A 19,392-nucleotide genomic window follows, 5' to 3' on the forward strand; every position below is an offset into this window, starting at 1 on the left:
TGTGTGTGCACACATGCACGCTTTGTGGGAAAGATTAGTACAGCTCTAAATAGCTGGGGGAAAATCTATTGTCAGTTTTAAGGAGAGGAAGATAGAGTCCGTTGCATTTTTCATCTGGTAGCATGAACTGTCCCTGGGCATGAGAACCAGGTTAGCTAATTAAATGTTCCTGCTGCTGCAGTCTGAGCGGCATACTGTGAATCCCCTGCCATCTCCATGCCTGGTGTTCCTGCAGCCATGCAGAGCCCTCTTCTGCCAGAGCACTGAGCTCTGGGACTGTAGTTTGAACTTCTCCCCTCTCTGGTTCCTCTGCCAGGCAGGGTCTGGGATACCCCATGGTGAGCCTGTTCTTTCAGTGGCTGTGGCAAATCTGTGGGGTTTGAAAGGAGTCATGCTTTGCTGCTGAGGGTACAGGGCTGGGAGAGCTGGAGTGTGCCTCCCTCCCCGGCTCTGCTGCTGAGACCCTTCGGGAACTGCTATGGATTCATGGCTGCGCCTGATGACACCCATTGCTGACTGCTTTTCTCTACCCCTTTGTGCAGGCACTGGACATGGACACAGAGGATGACCCCTTGTTACAGGATGCCTGGCTAGACGAGGAAGATGAAGAGGTAGCCTTCAGCTCCCGGAAGAGGCAAGAGGGTGCTCTGTTGTGTGGGAAAAGCCCATGCAGAGTCAGGCCCCTGCGTGTCACACTGCCGGTGTCTGGCTTCTGGAATATTGTTGGCTGGGTATTTACCAACCCGTACTGCGCTGGCTTCATCCTTTTTCTGGGCTGTGCCATCCCTGCTGTGCTTGCTGTTGTCATGTTCCTCCACTACCCGGCCCTGGATATTGATATCTCCTACAATGCTTTCGAGATCCGCAACCACGAGTCCTCTCAGCGCTTCGACGCACTTGCCTTGGCCCTCAAGTCCCAGTTTGGGTCATGGGGGAGGAATCGCCGGGACCTGGCTGACTTCAACTCTGAAACCCTGCAGAGGCTCATCTTTGAGCAGCTCCAGCAGCTTCACCTCAATGCTTCCCATCTCGGGGTCAGCGCGCGGCTCAAGCGCAGCACCCCAGAGGGCAGGACGAGCTCCCCCAAGCCCCATGTCCACCTGAACCCAGGAAACCGGACTTCCCGAATGGGGAGGGGTGCCCCACGCTGGGACTACTCCAGCACTTACATCAGCGCCAACACACAGACACATGCCCACTGGCGCATCGAGCTCATTTTTTTGGCTCGAGGGGACTCTGAAAACAACATCTTCACCACTGAGCGCCTGGTTACCATTCATGAGGTCGAGCGCAAGATCATGGACCACCCTCGCTTCCGGGAGTTCTGCTGGAAGCCCCATGAGGTCTTGAAGGACCTGCCCCTGGGTTCCTACTCCTACTGCTCCCCTCCCAGCTCCCTCATGACCTACTTCTTCCCTACTGAGAGAGGAGGGAAGATTTACTATGATGGCATGGGACAAGACCTTGCTGACATCCAAGGTGAGCTGAGGGCTGTGGGTGAGGGCTGTCATGTTTAAGGCATGCATCTCCTGCAAGTTCAGGCAGTCACTTACTGGTGTGCAGCTAAGAGGGATGACTGCCTTGTGCAGAGAGGAAGATGCTGCCGTGTTGTGCCTTGAGGAATCGTTTTTTCTGCGCTAAGGCCCCTTTTCAACCCTTTCAGCAAAGCCCCTGCAACTCCAGTCATGGGTCACACAGGCCCCAACAGGCGAGCGAGAGGAACAACAGAGGGGGAGTCCTGCATTGTACAGATGCCTTCTACTGACCCTCGTCACCTGTAAATGACTGTGGTTAACTAGAGGAATGTCAGGTCTTGGACAGACAATAGAGATGAGCTTCCCTGCACCATAGACCAGATAAAAGAGGTCTGTGGGCTGCTCTGGAGCTTGAAAGGCAGCTTGTGAGTCACCAGCTGGAAAGGCTCCTATAAAGAGAGGAAGAGGAAGGCCCTGCCGCCTCCTCCCAGCTCCCTACCCTGTACTATGCCCCTCTAGTAGAGCAGAGGCTCTGGATGGTGAAAAAGAGGTGAATCATGAGGAGTCTGTGGGAGTGATGTGGCTGTGGGATGAAGCCTCCATCTGTCTCCCAAGCACAGGCTGCAGATGATAGCTGTCCAGGAGCCATACAGGGAGCAGGCAAAGAATTAACTCCATCTGCTCCAGTGTGAGTAACAGTTTTGCTACCAAAACAGGAAAGAGCATAGTTTCTGGGTCTTTCTGGTGTGAACTCAAGGGAACTTGGATTTTGGGGGTAGACAGGCAGTGTCTCTCAGAGCCAGGACTCCTCATCTTCCATGGGCATTGTTTAGCTCTTGTGCTTCCCAGTGTGATGGAGCAAATAGCGGCCCAATGTACGAGAACTAAGTGCATCCAGCAGCGGGAGTATTGATGGGGATGTTGTGTGCATTGCTGCTTAGGGGAGCTGTGGTTCAGATCACAGTCGGATGGAAGATGCGTCCCTGATGGGGAACTGCATGTAGGCAACATTGCAAGCAGAGTCACAAAGCAGAAGTGGAATGTGAGTCTTTGCAATTCAGCTTTCCCCAGCCCTCCTTGCTCTCTGCAAGGCAACAGCAGTCAGCATCATGCTGATGAAAGACAGGATCACTCCCGCTTTCCCTTTGTCAGACTAGACCCTGTGCTAAGTCAACTAAGCAGGACCTAAGAAAAGTTGCGCTGCTTTCTCCTGCAGGGTCCCTGGAGCTGGCCATGACCCACCCCGAATTCTACTGGTATGTGGATGAGGGCTTGTCTGCTGAGAACATGAAGAGCTCCCTGCTACGGAGTGAAATCCTCTTTGGGGCACCACTGCCAAACTACTACTCGGTGGAGGACCGCTGGGAGGAGCAGCGCCGCAAGTTCCAGAACTTCGTCATCACCTACGTGGCCATGCTGGCCAAGCAGTCCACAAGGTGAGGGTGTGTGCAGACAGGGCAGGTGCCTTGCTGGGAGTGGGCGAGAGCAGGGAAAGACAGAGGTTGGAGAGGATGGTGCTTTCTGTTGTGCTAAAGGAATGGATGGAATAGGCCCTTCAGGGTGTAAAAACTCTGTCTTAAGGTTTACGCAGGGCATACATGCCTGCTGCACTCCAATAGCCATGCAGCATTCAGTCTCACCTGGAAGGCACTAGGCACAGAAAGCTTGGCATGCCAGCTCACACTGCTGGTCAGTCTTGAACAGTGGCCACAGTGTAATGCTCCAGACAAAGGAGAAAAAGCATCTCCGTTGAAGCTGGGCGCAGGCAGAGTGCTGTGAATGAGGGTGGGGAGCATATGGCAGAAAACCACTCATATACTTCCCTTTAATGCCACTTCCTACTGCAGCAACATGCCAGAGACATCAATAGAGACAATGAAAGGGAGCCAAAGATTGAATCCAGTGCCTGCCTTTCCACTCAGCCCCTGTCTGGCATTGGATCTGTTCTCTTCCATCTCACAAGTCCAATTCCACTGGCTCCAACAGAGCTGCTTCTCTGCCTTCCTGGTCTGAATTTGGCCCCAACTGGTCTGATGCAGGGGGTGAAATGATCCTTACTCAAGGCATCACCCTATGGATCAGATTCTGCTTTTGCTGAAGCCAGTGTAATTCCTTCCAGAAGTGTTTGCTCTTTGTACAGAGAGATGAGGAGAGGAGTTTCAGGGGAGGATAAGTTTCAGGAAATGCGGGCTTTTTTCACCACCAGCTCTGTATGACTTTGGTTGAATAGAGCTTTGCTCAGTGCTTGTGAGAGGGAGATGGTAAAATAGAGCTAAAAGGGCTAAAAGAGTACCCCAGTATCCAGACAGCTGAGGGGAGGCAGTGAGTCCCAGTGTCAGTGTACGCTCTCAGTCTCCAGCTGTCTACTGCTCTGAATCTCAATAGCTCGCAGAACGAAGGGATACCGATCTTCAAAAGCAAAGTGGAATGCAGCCAGCCCTTGTCAGCCCGGAAAGCAGGCAGCCACAGAGCGTTCTCAGCAATGGGATGGCAGAGTGGGTTGCAGTTATGGGAAGCCGAAAGGCAATTGGGGCCAAGGCTCGGTTCTGAAGCTCAGATTCCTGATAGCCTCCTATGGTGCAGTGTTATTGTACTCCTGGTTAAATTATCTTGGATTACTTCTGCTCAGAGCCTGCTTCCAGAAGCAGAAGCTGGTAAATCATATGGTTTCTGATAAGCTCTCACTCTGTCTGCATCCGCTGGTTATTACCTTTGTGCTTAATATAATAAGCAATGATTAGGATTCCAGATGGAATTGGCTTTGGAGGCTTCAGGAGCTGTCTGTTAGTGCCAAAGACCCACCACGCACTGGAGGAATTTTAAAAATATTAGACCCACTCTTTTATTTTTCTCCCTTCTTGTGTGAACTTCACCTCTAGCAGCAACCTTGTTCAACCTGCTCTCAACACTCTGAGCTGTTTCCTCAGAGAACCGCTAAGTTTATTAGAGCAGTGACCTCCTTTGGCTCTGGGGGAGACATTGTACTTTAAATCACCTGGCTCTGCTCCCTTTACACTCAACTCTGCCTACTCCTCTTCCTTCCTTCATATCTTCCCACCCTAGCAAAGTCCAGGTGCTGTATGGAGGGACGGATTTGTTTGACTATGAAGTGAGGAGGACTTTCAACAATGACATGTTGCTGGCCTTCATCAGCAGTAGCTGCATAGCTGTCTTGGTCTACATCCTTACCTCCTGCTCAGGTAGGCTGCAGTCACGGCTGCCCTGCTTTCACACAAATCCAAATATGCCATGACTCCCTGTCTGTGCAAGCCCCAGGAGAGGCTCTGATGCCCTGACACCAGCCTGGCTTTGTGGCACAGCAGCATGCAGAAGGTCATGCAAGTCTGATTCTCCAGAGCAGAGATTTGTGGCCAGGGTCAGGGGGAAGGCTCACAGGAGAACAGGAGTAAGATGCAAATTCCCATTTTACTAATGCTGGTGTAAAGCTGATGTAATTTCATGGGTGGGCCTCGTGGGAAGGAGGCTGCAAGCAGTACTCTTGCAGCCCTCAGCTATTCTCTGTCACCAATGCACTCCTGGGAACCAGTATCCCAACAGGGCAGGTGCGAGGTGTCTGTTCTCCCAGGGGGCGGCCAGCGGTACTATTTTTAACATGTTCCTTTCCTCCTGTAGTGTTCCTGTCATTCTTTGGCATTGCCAGTATTGGGCTAAGCTGCCTGGTGGCTCTGTTCCTGTACCACGTCGTATTTGGGATCCAGTACCTGGGTATACTCAATGGTGTGGCTGCCTTTGTCATTGTGGGGATTGGTAAGCACGTCCTTACTCAAAACCTACCTGTGCTGCCTTGCCATAACTCCTGCCTGCAGGAGAGAGAAAGGTGATGGTGGCAAATGCAGATTGAATTTTCAAGTCCTTTCCCTGCATTACCTGTAAGTGAAATATTTGCAGGTCAGATGTTGAGGGGAAATTAGATTTTTAGCGTGTGTCCCTACTGTGAGCAAAGTATCAAAATCTCCCCCCTCTTTTTGCAGGGGTTGATGATGTCTTCGTTTTCATCAACACCTACCGCCAAGCCACCCACCTCAAGGACCTGCGGCTGCGCATGATCCACACTATCCAGACAGCAGGGAAGGCCACCTTCTTCACTTCCCTGACCACGGCTGCAGCATATGCTGCCAACATCTTCTCTCAGGTACACCAGCTTTGGGATTTGGGGCTTTCTGTTTCTGCCAGAGGGCCTAATAGAGAGGGAAGCTGCCAGCACCATCCTTCCGTCCTCTCCTCCAGCACAGGGGCATGCCAGACTTACTTGCCCTAGAGAGCTGTCCCTGACCTGCTCTAAGGCAGTGGACACTCTCCCTGTATCAGCATCCAAGGCAATACTTCCTGTGCCACTGATCAAACAGGATCCAGTGGCTGTCAGGCTCCAGCTCAGGTCCTTACCTACCAGGTTTGCTGGCTACCATGACTGAGGTCAGCATATGCTATTCTCAGGTTCCTCCAGATGTCTCTTTCCAGCCTGCTGTCTCTCCAGGTCTCCTGCCCCAGTTGATCCCAACTCCATTTTCTCTCTCTTCATGTAGATCCCAGCCGTGCATGACTTTGGACTCTTCATGTCGCTGATTGTGTCCTGCTGCTGGGTAGCTGTGCTCTTCACCATGCCAGCTGCTCTTGGAATATGGACCCTTTATGTGTCCCCACTAGAGAGCTCCTGCCAAACCAGGTGAGCCCTGGAGCCTCCTTGTGTGGGTAGGAAGTTGTTGTGGAACTCATGGCCAAGGCAGTGTGCAGATCCCTGCCCCATCCTCTCAGTTATCCTCCTCCCCTCAGGCAGCTTGGCTTCGCTATTCCCTGTTAGTCTCTAACAGAAGGGAAATTTAACTTCTGCCATTCCAGATTGGAGCAAAATGGAAGGGCCAGGTCCCAGTCTTGTTCCCCCTGGTGTACACACAGGTGCCTCCCAGGAGCCAGACTCTGCAATGCCAGTCATACCTCTTCATTGAATCCCATGGAGTATTGGAGCCATTTGTGTCGTCAGAGCACTTACTGCACAGCTAAATCCTTAAGCTGTGGAGACACAAGCCCTGCAAGGCAGACAGATGAACATTGCTCCTGTTTGTGAGCACAAGCAGGGCATGCAGATTTGTATTTGAAAGTCAGCACATTTCCCCTTCCCCTGCTCTTTAGCAGTGCAGATGACCTGGCCTGATTTAATTCATTAGCAGGGAGATGAACTGCTGAAACTCCCGTCACTCAGCACCCAGTGTTCATGGCTCAGCCCTGCTCTGTGTATCCAGCCCAGCCTGCTACAGCTTTGCCATAGCAGCTCAGCCCCTGACCTCTCAGCACTTAGCAATGGAAATTGCTTGTGGCAGTGCCTGTTGTCTTTCCAAGTAATTGGAGCAGGCTGTTGCTGCTCTCCTTGTCACTACCAGGAACCCGCTGGTAACTCTTTGCGGGGTCTGTGGCTTAAAACTCATGCCTTTGTCTCCTTCCCTGCTCCAATCCAGCTGTAGTCAGAAGTGCACCAAAAAGAGTGCCTTGCACCTGGCTGAAGATCTCTTCATTGCCTCGGAGGCCACCTCCAGAGCAGGCAGAGAGACGCTTCCCTATCTTGATGATGACATCCCACTGCTCAGTGTGGACGAGGAGCCTGGTATGTGCCTGCTGTGTAGTGCCTTCAGGGAAACCACACTGCCCTGTTCATCCTGCAGTTCTTCCTGTCCCTGCCACTGGTCCGTGCCTCAGTTTCTCTTCTTTTAAGCTGGTGATGGTGCTGTCACAGGAGGTTGTAGGAGTCTGAACTCGCTAATGGTTGTAAGTTGCTTTGAGATCTTTGGTGGGTGTTGATACATGCTTTCTAACTACTTTGTTAATCCTCTTGGGTCTAATGTGGATTGTACTCTCTGGCTGGAATCACTGATTGTGACATGGATGTAGCCATGAAACATCTAATCCATAGCACCAGGACAGCTCACCTTTGAGTAAAGAGTTTTCCCCTCTTCCCTGCCATTCAGAGCACTGCATTTGGGAAGCAGGCAAGAGAACACTTTGTTATTCTCCAGCATCACCTCAGAGCATCTCCTCCGTCATGGCAAGAAGATGGCAGTGACTTGCCTTGAGACCACATAAGCAATCTAGAAAAAGAGCCCAGAAATTCCCTATCTGTTGTTAGCAGGAGATAATCCTTCTAGACCTGATCAAAGATAAGGGTGCTTACAGGGTCATGCTCTGTTGTACTTGGCTTTTAAAACTTGCTGGGATCTCTTGCTTTTAAAATCCCCAACGGAAGTGGTCTGGGCAGTGAGTAGCTTTCAGGCCTAGCATCAAACTGGAACTGGAGGCAAACGGATCAATGGCTGAGAGCCCATCAATCCCACAGCAGTGTGCAGACCCCCTCCCTGCAGAGTAGGCTCTGAGCTCCCTTTGATAGGCAGACAACTAAGCTTTGGCACTGTGCTACAAGAACTGTCTCGTTAGTATGCCAGAGCCACATGCAATGCTAATGTATGGAAATAACTCCTTCCCATCCCTTGAGCAGAGTAAACAGCAGGATGCTTTTCTCCAGGGACCCATGGGCATCAGGTAACTTGTGAAGAAGCAAAGCAGCTTGTCCCAGTTGGTGACCAAGCATGGTCTGTGGGTCAGCTGTACAGCATGCCAGGCACACTTTGACCCCACTACAGCAGGTACCCACTTCTCACCCGTCGAGAAGAGGGCAGTTCCCTAGGCATCCCTGAGCTGGGATAAAGAGATCAGATAGGAGCCAGGCTGCAGTCAGGAAGAGGTCAGCTGTGTGTGATTAGCTGTAAGACATAATGAGACAGCGACAAATTTTGCTTGGCCCAAGAAGCATGCAGTGTCCCTGTGACCTTATGGACAATGTTAGTGGGATCTGGCAGAGGAAGAATAGCCTGAAGCGTAGGCTTTGGACTGAGCTATGGATTTAGAAGTGTAGCTGTCACATGGCAGTGACTTGACAAAGATGCTTCCTATGACATCCTGGGAAGTCACTGCCTCTGCCTGGGTGTTACTCCATCTCTTTAGCTTGAGTGAGTTGTACAGCACCTTGCAGAAGATTTTGTAAAGGAGAGCAGACAGCTATGAGAGACACTCATGACACTGAGCACTGAGACTGCGTTTGATTTCTCTCTCTTTCTAGTCTCTCTGGAAATGGGGGATGTCCCCTTGGTATCTGTGATGCCAGAAAATCTGCAGCTCTCTGCAGAGAAGAGCAACCGGGGTCACTTGATAACTCATCTGCAGGAGCTGCTGGAACACTGGGTGCTGTGGTCTGCAGTGAAGAGCAGATGGGTGATTGTGGGTAAGGAAGGAGGAGGGTATTCCATCTGCATGGATTTTAGAGGGTTTGACAGCATCTCAATCGGTCCCCAAACCTTGATTATTAGTGACAAGAGATTGAGAAAAGGGACATAGTAGATGGCTTCTAACTCAGTGGAAGAGTGTCCCCAGAACAGTCAGTCCCTAAGGGAACTGCATGAGGAACTCTGAGACTTTTCCATCCCTCTCCTTTCACTCAGATCTGAAATGGCAAATCCTGATGGGGTTTTCCAGGCATGGGGCTCATTACAAGAAAGCCCAGCTGCCAGTGTGCTTTAGGGGCTGTTCCTTTTTCCTCTTGAAAATACCATCTTTCTGCCACACCCCTGCTGTCTGAGTATGCAAGATCCCTGTAGGGACCCTAAATGCAAGATCCATGTAGGGTCCCACGCGCTTACCTGGGCTTCTCCTTGCAGGGCTCTTTCTCCTTGTTTTGCTCCTGTCCATATTCTTTGCTAGCCGCCTCCATCCAGCTAGCCGTGCTCCAGTCTTGTTCCGGCCAGACACTAACATCCAGGTGCTGCTAGACCTGAAATACAACCTGAGTGCTGAAGGCATCTCCTGCATTACCTGCTCAGGTGAGAGTGCTGGTCCCCCGACCACAGTGGGTGTAGCCTGGCCTAAGCCCTGGGCTGGAGGAGCTGAAACAAGAGGTAGAGGCCTACATTGTTCAAATATCTCATTGGACATTGGATGGACCCCATTGAAGGGAGGCACACATTGGGAGTGGGATGGTTGAGTTGCCTGTAGGAGTGGAGTATTTTGAAAAGTATTTCTTGCTTTAGCCAGGAACTGCCTGAGTGTTTCTGCTGGAGCAATTCCTTTATAGTCCGTGAAAACTGACTACTTTTACACATAAGCGCTGGTCACATGCCAGTGACCAGCTGGGGTTCTGTGGCTCTGCATTCTCTGCTTAGGGTTTGGTGTTCAATAGCAGAGTCCGTGGTGTGTGCAGGGCTGCTAGGTCGATTGTCATGCCATTCGCTCTTTCCTGCCTGACTAACCTTGTGGGACAGGTTTGTTTCAGGAAAAGCCCCACAGTTTGCAGAACAACATCCGAACCTCCTTGGAAAAAAAGAAGAGGGGCTCAGGGTCACCTTGGGGAAGCAAAGGGAGCATAAGTGATACAGGACAGCAAGGTAAGTGGGGCATGATGATTCTGACCACATTTGGGTCCAGGGCCCGAGGATCCACTCAGGTAAAAACTAAATCATATGATCTCTGAATAGCTGATGGGGAATAATTCTCTTCAGACTCTGCTCCACTGAGCCCTAGCTTGGTGCTGGATGTAAGGGGCATCATTACAATCCCCCTTCCCCTGAATGCCTACTGTTCTCTAGGACATGGTCCTATAATCCAGGTGGCAGTACAGTCTAGAGACAAATCCCTCTGGTCTGAGTACAGGGCTAGGAGCTCAGAGCTTTTGCATCCCAGTCCTGTGTCACAGCCTTGTTGGCAGGCCATGAGGAGAGTAAATTCAGCCTGCTTTGCAGGAGATTTTGAGGATAAAAGAGTTATTGGGCCGGGTCCCGAGATGACGTGAATCAATAAGCTGTCGGAATTACTGCAGCTCAGGGTATATTTGTGAAAACCTTTAAAAGGTGTGCTGTGCTGCTAGAAGGCAGAGGGTGTGCCTGCTGCCCCAGAGGAGACAGCAGACCAGAAGAACTCTCCTTTGCTGCTGCCCATGTCTGTAGGATTTGCTGATTGAGAAGTACCACTAGCCCTCATGCCCTCTGTTTTCTTCAGATCTCCAGGGGACTGTGTATATCTCCAAGTCCAGAAGCAAGGGAAGGCCAGCCATCTACAGATTCTCGCTCAATGCCAGTGTCCCTGCCCCCTGGCAGATGGTGTCACCGGGAGATGGGGAGGTGCCTTCATTCCAGGTGAGTCAGTCCAGGGATGTTGGACCCCTCTATCAAGAGTGCAGCACTCAACAGGTGAGCACAAGAGCCTCCTCCTGTCTCTCCACAGGGTCTTAGGTAGCTCAGGGTGAAATTTGCAGGGCATTGCAGTAAGGCAGTTAACACAGAGGGCATTGTGCCTGGCATCGTTAAAGGTTATGCCTTGTAGTGCCACAGTACTTACCTGTTGCTGTTGCAATGTGACTGTCAGTAATGGGAGCAGAAGTGTGGGTGTCTGTGGAGATCGGATGAAGCCTGGCATCATCGGCTGAGCTCATTCTAGTAGAAACTGCTGGATTCCCACTGCCTCCTTCTGTCCATCCACAGACACAGGCGAGCAGGCAACACTGCTTGTGCACAGGCCACACACCCCCCAGGAAGGCTTGCTTTCAAATGTCCCTCACCCTGGACAGAGCAGCCACCATTCAGCCTAGGCCACAGAGAATGGGGGTGCTGAGGGGCCCCATCACACAGTGGCCAACCCTGGGAAGGAGGCAGGCTGGGGGCTGGCTGGGTTTGTGCCTGCAGTGCTCATTCTGTGTGGCTGTGCCAGTGCTCAGGGAGGAGGGGAGTGTGTGATGCTAATGTGCAACAGGCTGCAACGCTGTGGAGTTAAGTGTCTGTTTTCATTAATCCATTGCTTAGGTGTATAGAGTGCCTTTCGGTAACTTCACCAGGAAGCTGACAGCTTGTGTGTCCACAGTAGGGCTGCTTAAGCAGACGAGCCCCAGGAAGTGGATGATGACCACCTTGTCCTGTGACACCAAGAGAGGCTGGAAGTTCGACTTCAGTTTCTACGTGGCCGCCAAGGAGCAGCAGCGAACACGGTAACCTTCCAAAACCCACTCAGGGCCAGGCAGCAAAAACAGCACAGCTGAGTGGCTGATACAGGATGCCTAATGACCAGTCCTGCCCTCAGTTGGTGACATCCATGGCCTTAGGACTTGCTTTGCTGCAGATGTGCTCCATCTTTGCAAACTTATTTTGCAGGCCCATAGCATCATTAATGTGCCAAAGGCTTGACAGGTGCAGGACTGTGACTGGGGGCTTCTCTGGGTGGCAGAAAGACATTGCTAATCTTGGTCTTGCCCTTACCCACCTGAACTCTTGGGCTGAACAGGCAGCACAAAATATGGAATGGCTAGGGATCCAGGTCTGGAGTTGCTCACCTTTTCCTTTCCTTCTGTCCCTGAGAACATCTGTTTGCATGTAATGCTTTGGACATATCATCTTTACTACCTTTGGTCCCTAATAACAAACTTTCTTTGCTGCACAGGAAACTGTATTTTGCCCAGTCGCACAAGCCCCCTTACCATGGCCGAGTGTGTGTAGCACCTCCTGGCTGTCTTCTCAGCTCTAGCCCAGATGGACCCACCAAAGGCATCCTTTATGTTCCCAGTGAGAAAGGTAAGCTGATGAGGACCTGTTCAGCCATGTCTGGTGGTCGGGTCCAGAGAGTCAGACCTTCTTTTGCCACCTTCTGATGTAACCAACCTTTCTTCTGTATTTGACAGCAGCACCCAAAGCAAAGCTGTCAGCCACTTCTGGATTTAATCCTTGCATGAACACGGGCTGCGGGAAGCCAGCAGTGCGGCCACTGGTAGACACAGGAGCCATGGTGTTTGTAGTGTTTGGTATCAGAGGTGTTAATCGCACAAGACGCCCAGACAACCACGTCATCGGAGACATGGTACACACATTCTGGCATGCTGGACAGGCATGCTCAGGGCTGATGAGTGAAGGATGGTCTACCTGGATGGTGTTTAGTTAATCCCCACAGCCCAGGCAATGTGATGCAGTGGTCTAGATAGATGGAATAGCAGAGATGGTGGCATTGTGATGAGCCAAAAGTACATTTCTGTTTTAGCAAATTCACAAATAATGGAGATCAGGAAGCCCTTATTGAAATCACTTCAGACTTTCCAGAAAATCCCTTTCTGAGTGCAATATCTAACCTTCTAATTTTGAGTCTAAATCTGGCTTTCCTGAGGATTTTAGAAGCAAACCCATCTTGAGCTCAGTATGAAAATCTCACTACAAATTCAAGAGCCAGGGAACTGGTATTTTTCTATAATTGTATATCTTGTTATGAGATATTAACATGAAAAAATACGAATCAGTTACTCTGGGGAAAGGTTACTAAATGTGACTTTTCCAGGAACAGCTTATCTCCCAGATCTGATACCTCGACACATTCACAGTCTTGCCCCAGAAAAATTATGCTTAGCTCTGGTCACTTGGCAGATGCACTTCAGCTTTCTGCTGTTCTTCCTGCCTTCTGATTTGGGGGCACTGTGCAGAATCAGCCTTTGCCTGTTTTCTCTGGAGGGGGCAGTGCAAAATGCAGGCAGTGGAGTGGGCAGAAAGCTGGAGTTTCATGCTGAGCACTGCTAGGGATTCAGAGCTGCTCCTTAGGCAGACCCTAATGGTTTTGGGCATGGCATAGTGACTATTCATTTATTAATGCCTCTGTCATACTGCCTGACTTTTGGGGGGGGGGGGCGGGGGGGCAGCAGAGGGCAGGGCAGGCGTGTAGTTTCTTCCTGGGTTATCTGGTGAGGCAAAGATGTCTGGTGGATTTTTCCACTGTATAGCCTGTGGTCTGTATAAGCTAGTCCCAGGCTGTGTAGCCAGGAGAGGACTCAGCTTCTGCCTTCTTGTGCCAGTTGCTGTGTGTATGCCTCACGTGTGGTGCTCTTATTGTTGTGTCTCCTTGTGAAAGGGCAGCGTTATCTATGATGACAGCTTTGACCTCTTCAAAGAGATTGGCAACCTGTGCCGCCTCTGCAAAGCCATCGCCAGCAACACTGAGCTGGTGAAGCCAGGAGGGGCTCAGTGCCTGCCCTCTGGTAGGTAGGACTAACACCAGCCACAGAGTCCTTGGGGAGATCCTGGGTCCCTGGGTGGAGACTGGTTCTCATCCTCCAGTCTGAGGAGCGTGGCTGCTAAGGGCTTTTAAACTTTCAGATCCCAGCTTGATGAAGCAGGGAAAGGAAAGGGAGGTACCAGTCAATGATCAATGCAGGCAGTGCAGGGAGGAGAGGTGTTTCTCAGCAGTCAGCTCTCCTGACCTGACTGCAGCACAGCTCGCCTGTTTCCACCTGGCTTAAGTCACAGCTCCCATCTCCATGGGCCATTCACCTCATGCTTCCTTGTGTTGTGCCAGCCCTTTTGGGGATGAGGAATACACAGCGAGTGGGACAGGAACATCAGACTCCTGTTCTGCAGCTCTGCTTGCAGCAGTGTTTGTTTGAGCTGGGGTCCTCAACAGCAAACCAGAAAGGGTGGCTGCTTCTTGCTACCTCCTTTTCTTCCCAAGGCAGCTTTACCCTTCTAGAACATGCCCCTGTTCATGCTTTCTGGGTGATGAGAAAGAGAAATGGTCTCTAACTCCAGAGACAATGGGCATATTCTTTGGGATTTAATCCAGTAAAGATAAGAACAGAATTGCATCCATTCTTTCCAGTCATGGGTATTGTTTGTGATACACTTACAATCAAGTGGACAAGTAAATACCTTCCTAGTAGCTCCTAAATAACCAGCAAATCACACCTGAGCTCGCTGTGATGAGGCTACTCACTGTCCCTGTGGTTTCACATACCTAACCAGTAACTGTCTCTTCCAACTTCAGAGGTCACAAGCTTGTGGAGCTGAGTCTAGGAAGTGTATATTGGCTTCAGGCCAAAAGCCAATCTCATGCCTGGAGAAAATCCTGGCCAAGCGAGGCAGACAGCTCCTCAGCGCTGCTTCCTGACAGCTGGGGACAAACAGCGGTGGTAGTGTCCTGTCCAGTGCTGATGGCACAGAGTGCCCTTTCAAGCTGGCAGCAGCTGAGGGCTCTGCTGCTGAGACCTCAAGGGCTTTGGCAAGTCAGAGTTGGAAGGGGAAGCAGCTGCTGACAAATGGGGCCTGCAACTTTCTCTTGGGTTTTTTTCCCCCTTGCTCCAATGTGCTTCCTTTCCCTGTCCTGTTCTCCATCCCTTGCTCTTTCTTTCTCTCCAGGTTACAGCATCTCCTCCTTTCTGCAGATGTTGCACCCTGAGTGCAAGAACATCCCTGAGCCAAATCTGCTGCCTGGACAGCTCTCTCATGGGGCAGTGGGGGTGAAGGATGGGAAGGTGCAGTGGATCTCCATGGCATTTGAATCGGTGAGCACGTGGCATTGCCATCTATCCTTGTGACAGTTTCTTCTTGTGAATTCTGGGGGTTTAGCTCTGCTCTTTCTGCACTGGCCACTTTGATTTGCAGCCATAATTTAGTGTTTGCTGGTGTTTGTGCCTTGCTGCAGACAGATGCCTGTGTTGAGAAGTTGCTAGAAGTGGCTGCTTATGCCACAATTCGCTTTTACCATGAGAGCTCAGGCAAAGAGCTGGTGGCAGATTTGCCCATCTGCCACTGCCAGTTCTGCCTGGTGCTGCAACTCCAGCTGCTTGTTCTACCTCTTCCCTTGCCATGCATAGCCTGCCCCAAAGAGCAGGACATGAGAATAACATGTTCATCTTGTTACAGACAACCTACAAAGGGAAATCTTCCTTCCAGACATACACTGACTACCTGAAATGGGAGACGTTCCTGCAGCAGCAACTCCAGCTCTTCCCAGAGGGCTCTGCTCTCCGGCATGGTTTCCAGACCTGTGAGCACTGGAAGCAGATCTTCATGGAAATTATAGGCAAGTGACTTCCATGTTTCTCTCCCTGAGGAGCCCACACTCTCTGATACATCTTCACAGCACACTCTGTCCCATCTGATGGGCATGTTTTATATCTTCAGTCCCTTACCATTGCTGTGCAAACTCCTAAAGCCTGTCTGCCCCAAGCAGTGTATAATGTCAAAATCCTAGGCAGAGCCCAGGGAAATAGAGAAGAGAAGGGAAGGGACTCTGCCCTGCTGATGTGAGAGGCAAGAAGTTGATCACCCACTTTCCACTTTCATCCTCCCCTTCCCATCTCCCCCAGCGTGAGTCCCTGCCTGCCTTGTTGCCAGCAGGGACACTGTGCCTTTCTCATCCCAGCTGTCGCCTTCCAGGAGTCAAATTAGCTGTCTCTTTTCTTCCAGGAGTGCAGAGTGCCCTGTACGGTCTCGTCCTCTCGCTGGTTATTTGTGTGGCTGCAGTGGCAGTGTTTACCACTCACATCCTCCTCCTGCTGCCAGTGCTGCTCAGCATTTTAGGTAAAAATGCCAATTCCAATGGGTCAAGCTTTCCCTTTGTCTGAAATTGGTGGGTTGTGGCACTGCTGAGTCTCTGGTGATTTGAACTGAATTGCTCTTCCTCTGTGTAAAGCCTTTTGGCTTACCAGGAGCCAGTCCTGGTATACTTAGGTGAACGGGAGAAACTCTCAAAAAATGCACGGGAACCTCATTGGGAAAGTAGATTTGTGTGTCTCATTCCCAGTGTGTTTTATCTACACAATCCCTTCTATTTGTTTAAATAAGGGTTTTAGCTACACAAATGCCACCCCTGCCTGTTATGTATAATAATGTGATTAAGTCCCACATGCTCTGAATAACAATTGCACTACTTCCCAAGGATCTGCACCACGGCTGCTGTTTCCAAGCAGTGGGAGATTTTAAAAGCTGAATATTTTAGTGGTTTTGTTAGTATTTGAAGCAAATTTGTAAATAGTTCCCTCTCCTTGGCTGGTGATTTGACGATATTGTGGTCTAAGAGTGTTGCTAAACTTCTCAGTTTAAAAATCAAATCTATCATTTTAAAGTCACTTAGTCTCCCACACGACTCACAAACAAACATCACTCTTGCCTTTAAGAAAACATGTGCATGCACTCAGCCTGTGTGTAAATCCAGCAAGCAAAACAAAGGGTCCTGTTTCCTGTAGTGCCTGTGTGCACGCATGCACACTTGCCTGGGCTTGGATTCATTTAGCAAGCATTAGTCTAGATTGGTGTCAGTCTGTCAGTTTGCTTAGTATTTCACTAGGTGCTTCTCTATCCCCAGCAGGTCTGATGACCTTATTGAATGGTCCCTGTGGCAAGGGAAGGTGAGGGAAGTGTTTGCCTCTGTGGGCAGGAGGGAGGGTGTACAAGATTTAGACTGGCTAGCATGCAGACCTGCAGGGGTATGATCCCAAACTCCCCAGTGATCAGTAGGCCTGGGCAGCAGTCCCAGAGTCCTTTAAATTTGCCTAACATGACCTTCTTCACACAGGGGTGGTCTGCTTGGTGGTAACCATCATGTACTGGTCTGGCTGGGAAATGGGAGCTGTGGAAGCCATTTCCCTCTCCATCCTCGTTGGCTCCTCTGTTGATTACTGTGTGCACTTGGTGGAGGGCTACCTGCTGGCAGGGGAAAACCTGCCACTACACCAGGCAGAGGTGAGCTCTTTTCTTCCTGTAGCCTTGCACCCGTTCCCCTTATGCCCTCGATGCCACTTGGCTGTGATGCAGGACCTAAGGCATGATAGGCAAGGGGCGATGTGTCTTGCCACTCTCACAGCATGCCGGGGATGCTTGCTGCTTGTCCAGCTGACTGGTCAGAGACTGATGTGAGCTTGCGTACCTCAGTACAGAAACCCAGCTGAGGGTCCAACCCACATGGTTGTCCCTTTCTTACTGGCCACAGCTATGTCCAGAGCAACCCCTTTTCATGTCCCAGGGAAGACAGTCTTGTGCTGGAATGGCCCTACACTAATTCTGTAACCTCTGCAAATTGCTGTGCTGTGCTGGACCTCCAGGTCTTCTCTGGCCTTGTTAACATCTTTTGCCTCTTTGGGAAGATGGAGACCACAAAAGCTTGGGAATCTCTGATCCCAGGTATAGTGTCTGCATGCAGTGCCTCTGTTGTGCAGGCCCAGCAGTCAGTCTGACGTGGCTGAAAGGAGGCACAAAATCCAGCAGACTTTGTCTCTACTGGGTTTTAACCTCATGGCTGTTTGCCCAGTGTGCTCAGGGACTGCATGAACTGTCTGATCTGCACTCACACAGCATCTTTGTCCTGGACCAGGACCCTATGACCTAAGTCATCTTCTTAAAGGCTAAAATATTAGTGCAGTCCCATGCACTTGTCCCCACTCCCCCTTAACACTGCTGTCCCTTCTGCCAGGACCCCACAGCGTGCCGCCAGTGGAGGACGATTGAAGCAGTCCGTCACGTGGGTGTGGCAATTGTCTCGAGCGCTGTCACCACAGTGATTGCCACCGTTCCGCTGTTCTTCTGCATCATTGCCCCTTTTGCTAAATTTGGGAAGATTGTGGCCCTCAACACAGGAGTCTCCATCCTGTACACATTAACTGTGAGCACAGCCCTGCTGAGCATCATGGGGCCTGGCACCTTCATCCGCAGCAGGACTTCCTGCCTCAAGGCTGTGGTGGGGGTGCTTCTTACTGGCCTGCTGGGTCTATGCATCTGCCTCGCCCTGCTGAAGAGCGGATTTAAGATCCCTCTCCCTAATGGGACAGCCCTGTAGACCCTATGCCAAGAGCCACATGCTCTGTCCTCTTGCTCCCTTTCTTTTTTTCTTTTTTTTAAAGGATATTTTTTGTAAGGAAAAAAAAGAGGAAAAAAAAAAATCTCCTTTTTCCGGAAGTTTTTTCAACTCCAGATGCACTTTATTTTCTAATGGGTTTTGCTCTAAAGTTGTATTTATTTTGGGTAGTGATGGATGGATGACGGACAGTGAGGGCTGCCCAGGGAATACCTCAGCCCGTGAGCAGGAGGGGAGGAGGTGTCCTTCTCTCAATTTTCTTTCTGCTTTTCTTTTTTTTTCTTTTCTTTTTCTTTTTTTTTTAAATGAACAGAGCTTTCTGGAACCGCAAAGCTAAAAGGGGAGAAGTTGGGAAGGCCATCTGATCCCTTTCTAAAACCCTTCCCTCTGTCCCTCCCCTCCCCTTGGCCAGGGTCAGCATTGCAACGATGACTCTTGAGGTGATGTCATACCCCCACGCCAAGCCCGTGCCTCATTACCTGAGCCTTCGAAAACAACAGTGAGCTGTTGGACAGGCCTGGGAAATAGCATTGTCTGGACCTCTTTGCTGTGCCCGGTACCCAAGCTAGACCAGCAGTGAACTCGCTGCACAGGAGCTTTTATGGGTGTCATTGTAGGATACAAACTAGAGATGTTGGGTGGCACCACCTGCAGTGACCTGCTTTCATCATTCGTGGAGGGCGTCAGGATGCATGGCTTTCCCCTTCTTTCTGAGGGGACCACGCACCTTTCGCTGGGATCTCTTGGGTCTGTGAACAGCCATCAGGATTGCAATTGGTGCCCTCAGCAGCCTGCCCTCCTCACCCTCATCTCTGTAGTGAGGCCAAGGCAGTATTGATGCCCAGTACCACCTCCTGCTCAGTGTGTGACCTCACCAGTCACTGCCTCCGCTCTTCATGGTGGAGAGAAAACAGACAGCCTTGAGGTCCCTGCAGAGCCTTTTGGTCATGGCAGTCAGCTCTTAGCCTGAGGACAAGCTAACCACTGGGGCCAGGTAGAGCCCGTACCTGGTGGTGTGCATGGATAAACAGTGGTGCATCCTCTGGCAGCTTAGAGACACCCACCGTTGTGGAGACATGAGGGCAGTGGAGCTTCAGCCTGTGGCTGCTGCCTGCTCAGAGCAGATGGTTTATATTAAAGTAAAATGAAATCGCAAACTGGTGCCATTAACAAGTACATTTTAAGCATCACTGATTCTATCATATTTTTAATATTGAAGTAGCTAAGTGTGTGCATTGATATGCAGCACATCTGGTCCTCGGCAGAAGGGGAG

The 19,392-nt window shown here is 50.7% G+C and overlaps 1 protein-coding gene across 2 annotated transcripts; it reads left to right on the top strand.

Annotated features, from left to right (window-relative positions):
• The first annotated feature begins 551 nt into the window (after positions 1–551).
• On the top strand, positions 552–18,182 carry DISP3 (dispatched RND transporter family member 3). 2 transcript variants are annotated; one of them, XM_050909398.1, is made up of 20 exons: positions 552–1,479; positions 2,692–2,911; positions 4,539–4,675; positions 5,109–5,243; positions 5,468–5,628; positions 6,020–6,159; positions 6,947–7,092; positions 8,599–8,760; positions 9,194–9,355; positions 9,794–9,916; positions 10,527–10,663; positions 11,327–11,508; positions 11,958–12,088; positions 12,196–12,371; positions 13,404–13,530; positions 14,684–14,829; positions 15,191–15,350; positions 15,737–15,850; positions 16,845–17,011; positions 17,739–18,182. In XM_050909398.1, exons 1-20 carry the CDS (start codon positions 552–554, stop codon positions 18,099–18,101), a joined length of 4,017 nt encoding a protein of 1,338 aa, XP_050765355.1. In that variant the 3' UTR covers positions 18,102–18,182. The 2 variants fall into 2 exon arrangements, with proteins under 2 accessions (XP_050765355.1, XP_050765356.1); XM_050909399.1 differs by having other exon boundaries at positions 12,199–12,371.
• The last annotated feature ends 1,210 nt before the right edge of the window (positions 18,183–19,392 follow it).

Source organism: Gymnogyps californianus, chromosome 21 (genome assembly GCF_018139145.2).
Source record: "Gymnogyps californianus isolate 813 chromosome 21, ASM1813914v2, whole genome shotgun sequence".
Lineage (NCBI taxonomy): Eukaryota > Metazoa > Chordata > Aves > Accipitriformes > Cathartidae > Gymnogyps > Gymnogyps californianus.

Excerpts from the sequence above, each read along its gene's own strand:
- DISP3 (XM_050909398.1), top strand. The coding sequence starts at position 552 with ATGGACACAGAGGATGACCCCTTGTTACAGGATGCCTGGCTAGACGAG. Across the intron at positions 7,093-8,598 it reads CAGTGTGGACGAGGAGCCTG|TCTCTCTGGAAATGGGGGAT; the intron begins GTATGTGCCTGC and ends CTCTCTTTCTAG. Across the intron at positions 15,851-16,844 it reads AGTGCTGCTCAGCATTTTAG|GGGTGGTCTGCTTGGTGGTA; the intron begins GTAAAAATGCCA and ends TTCTTCACACAG.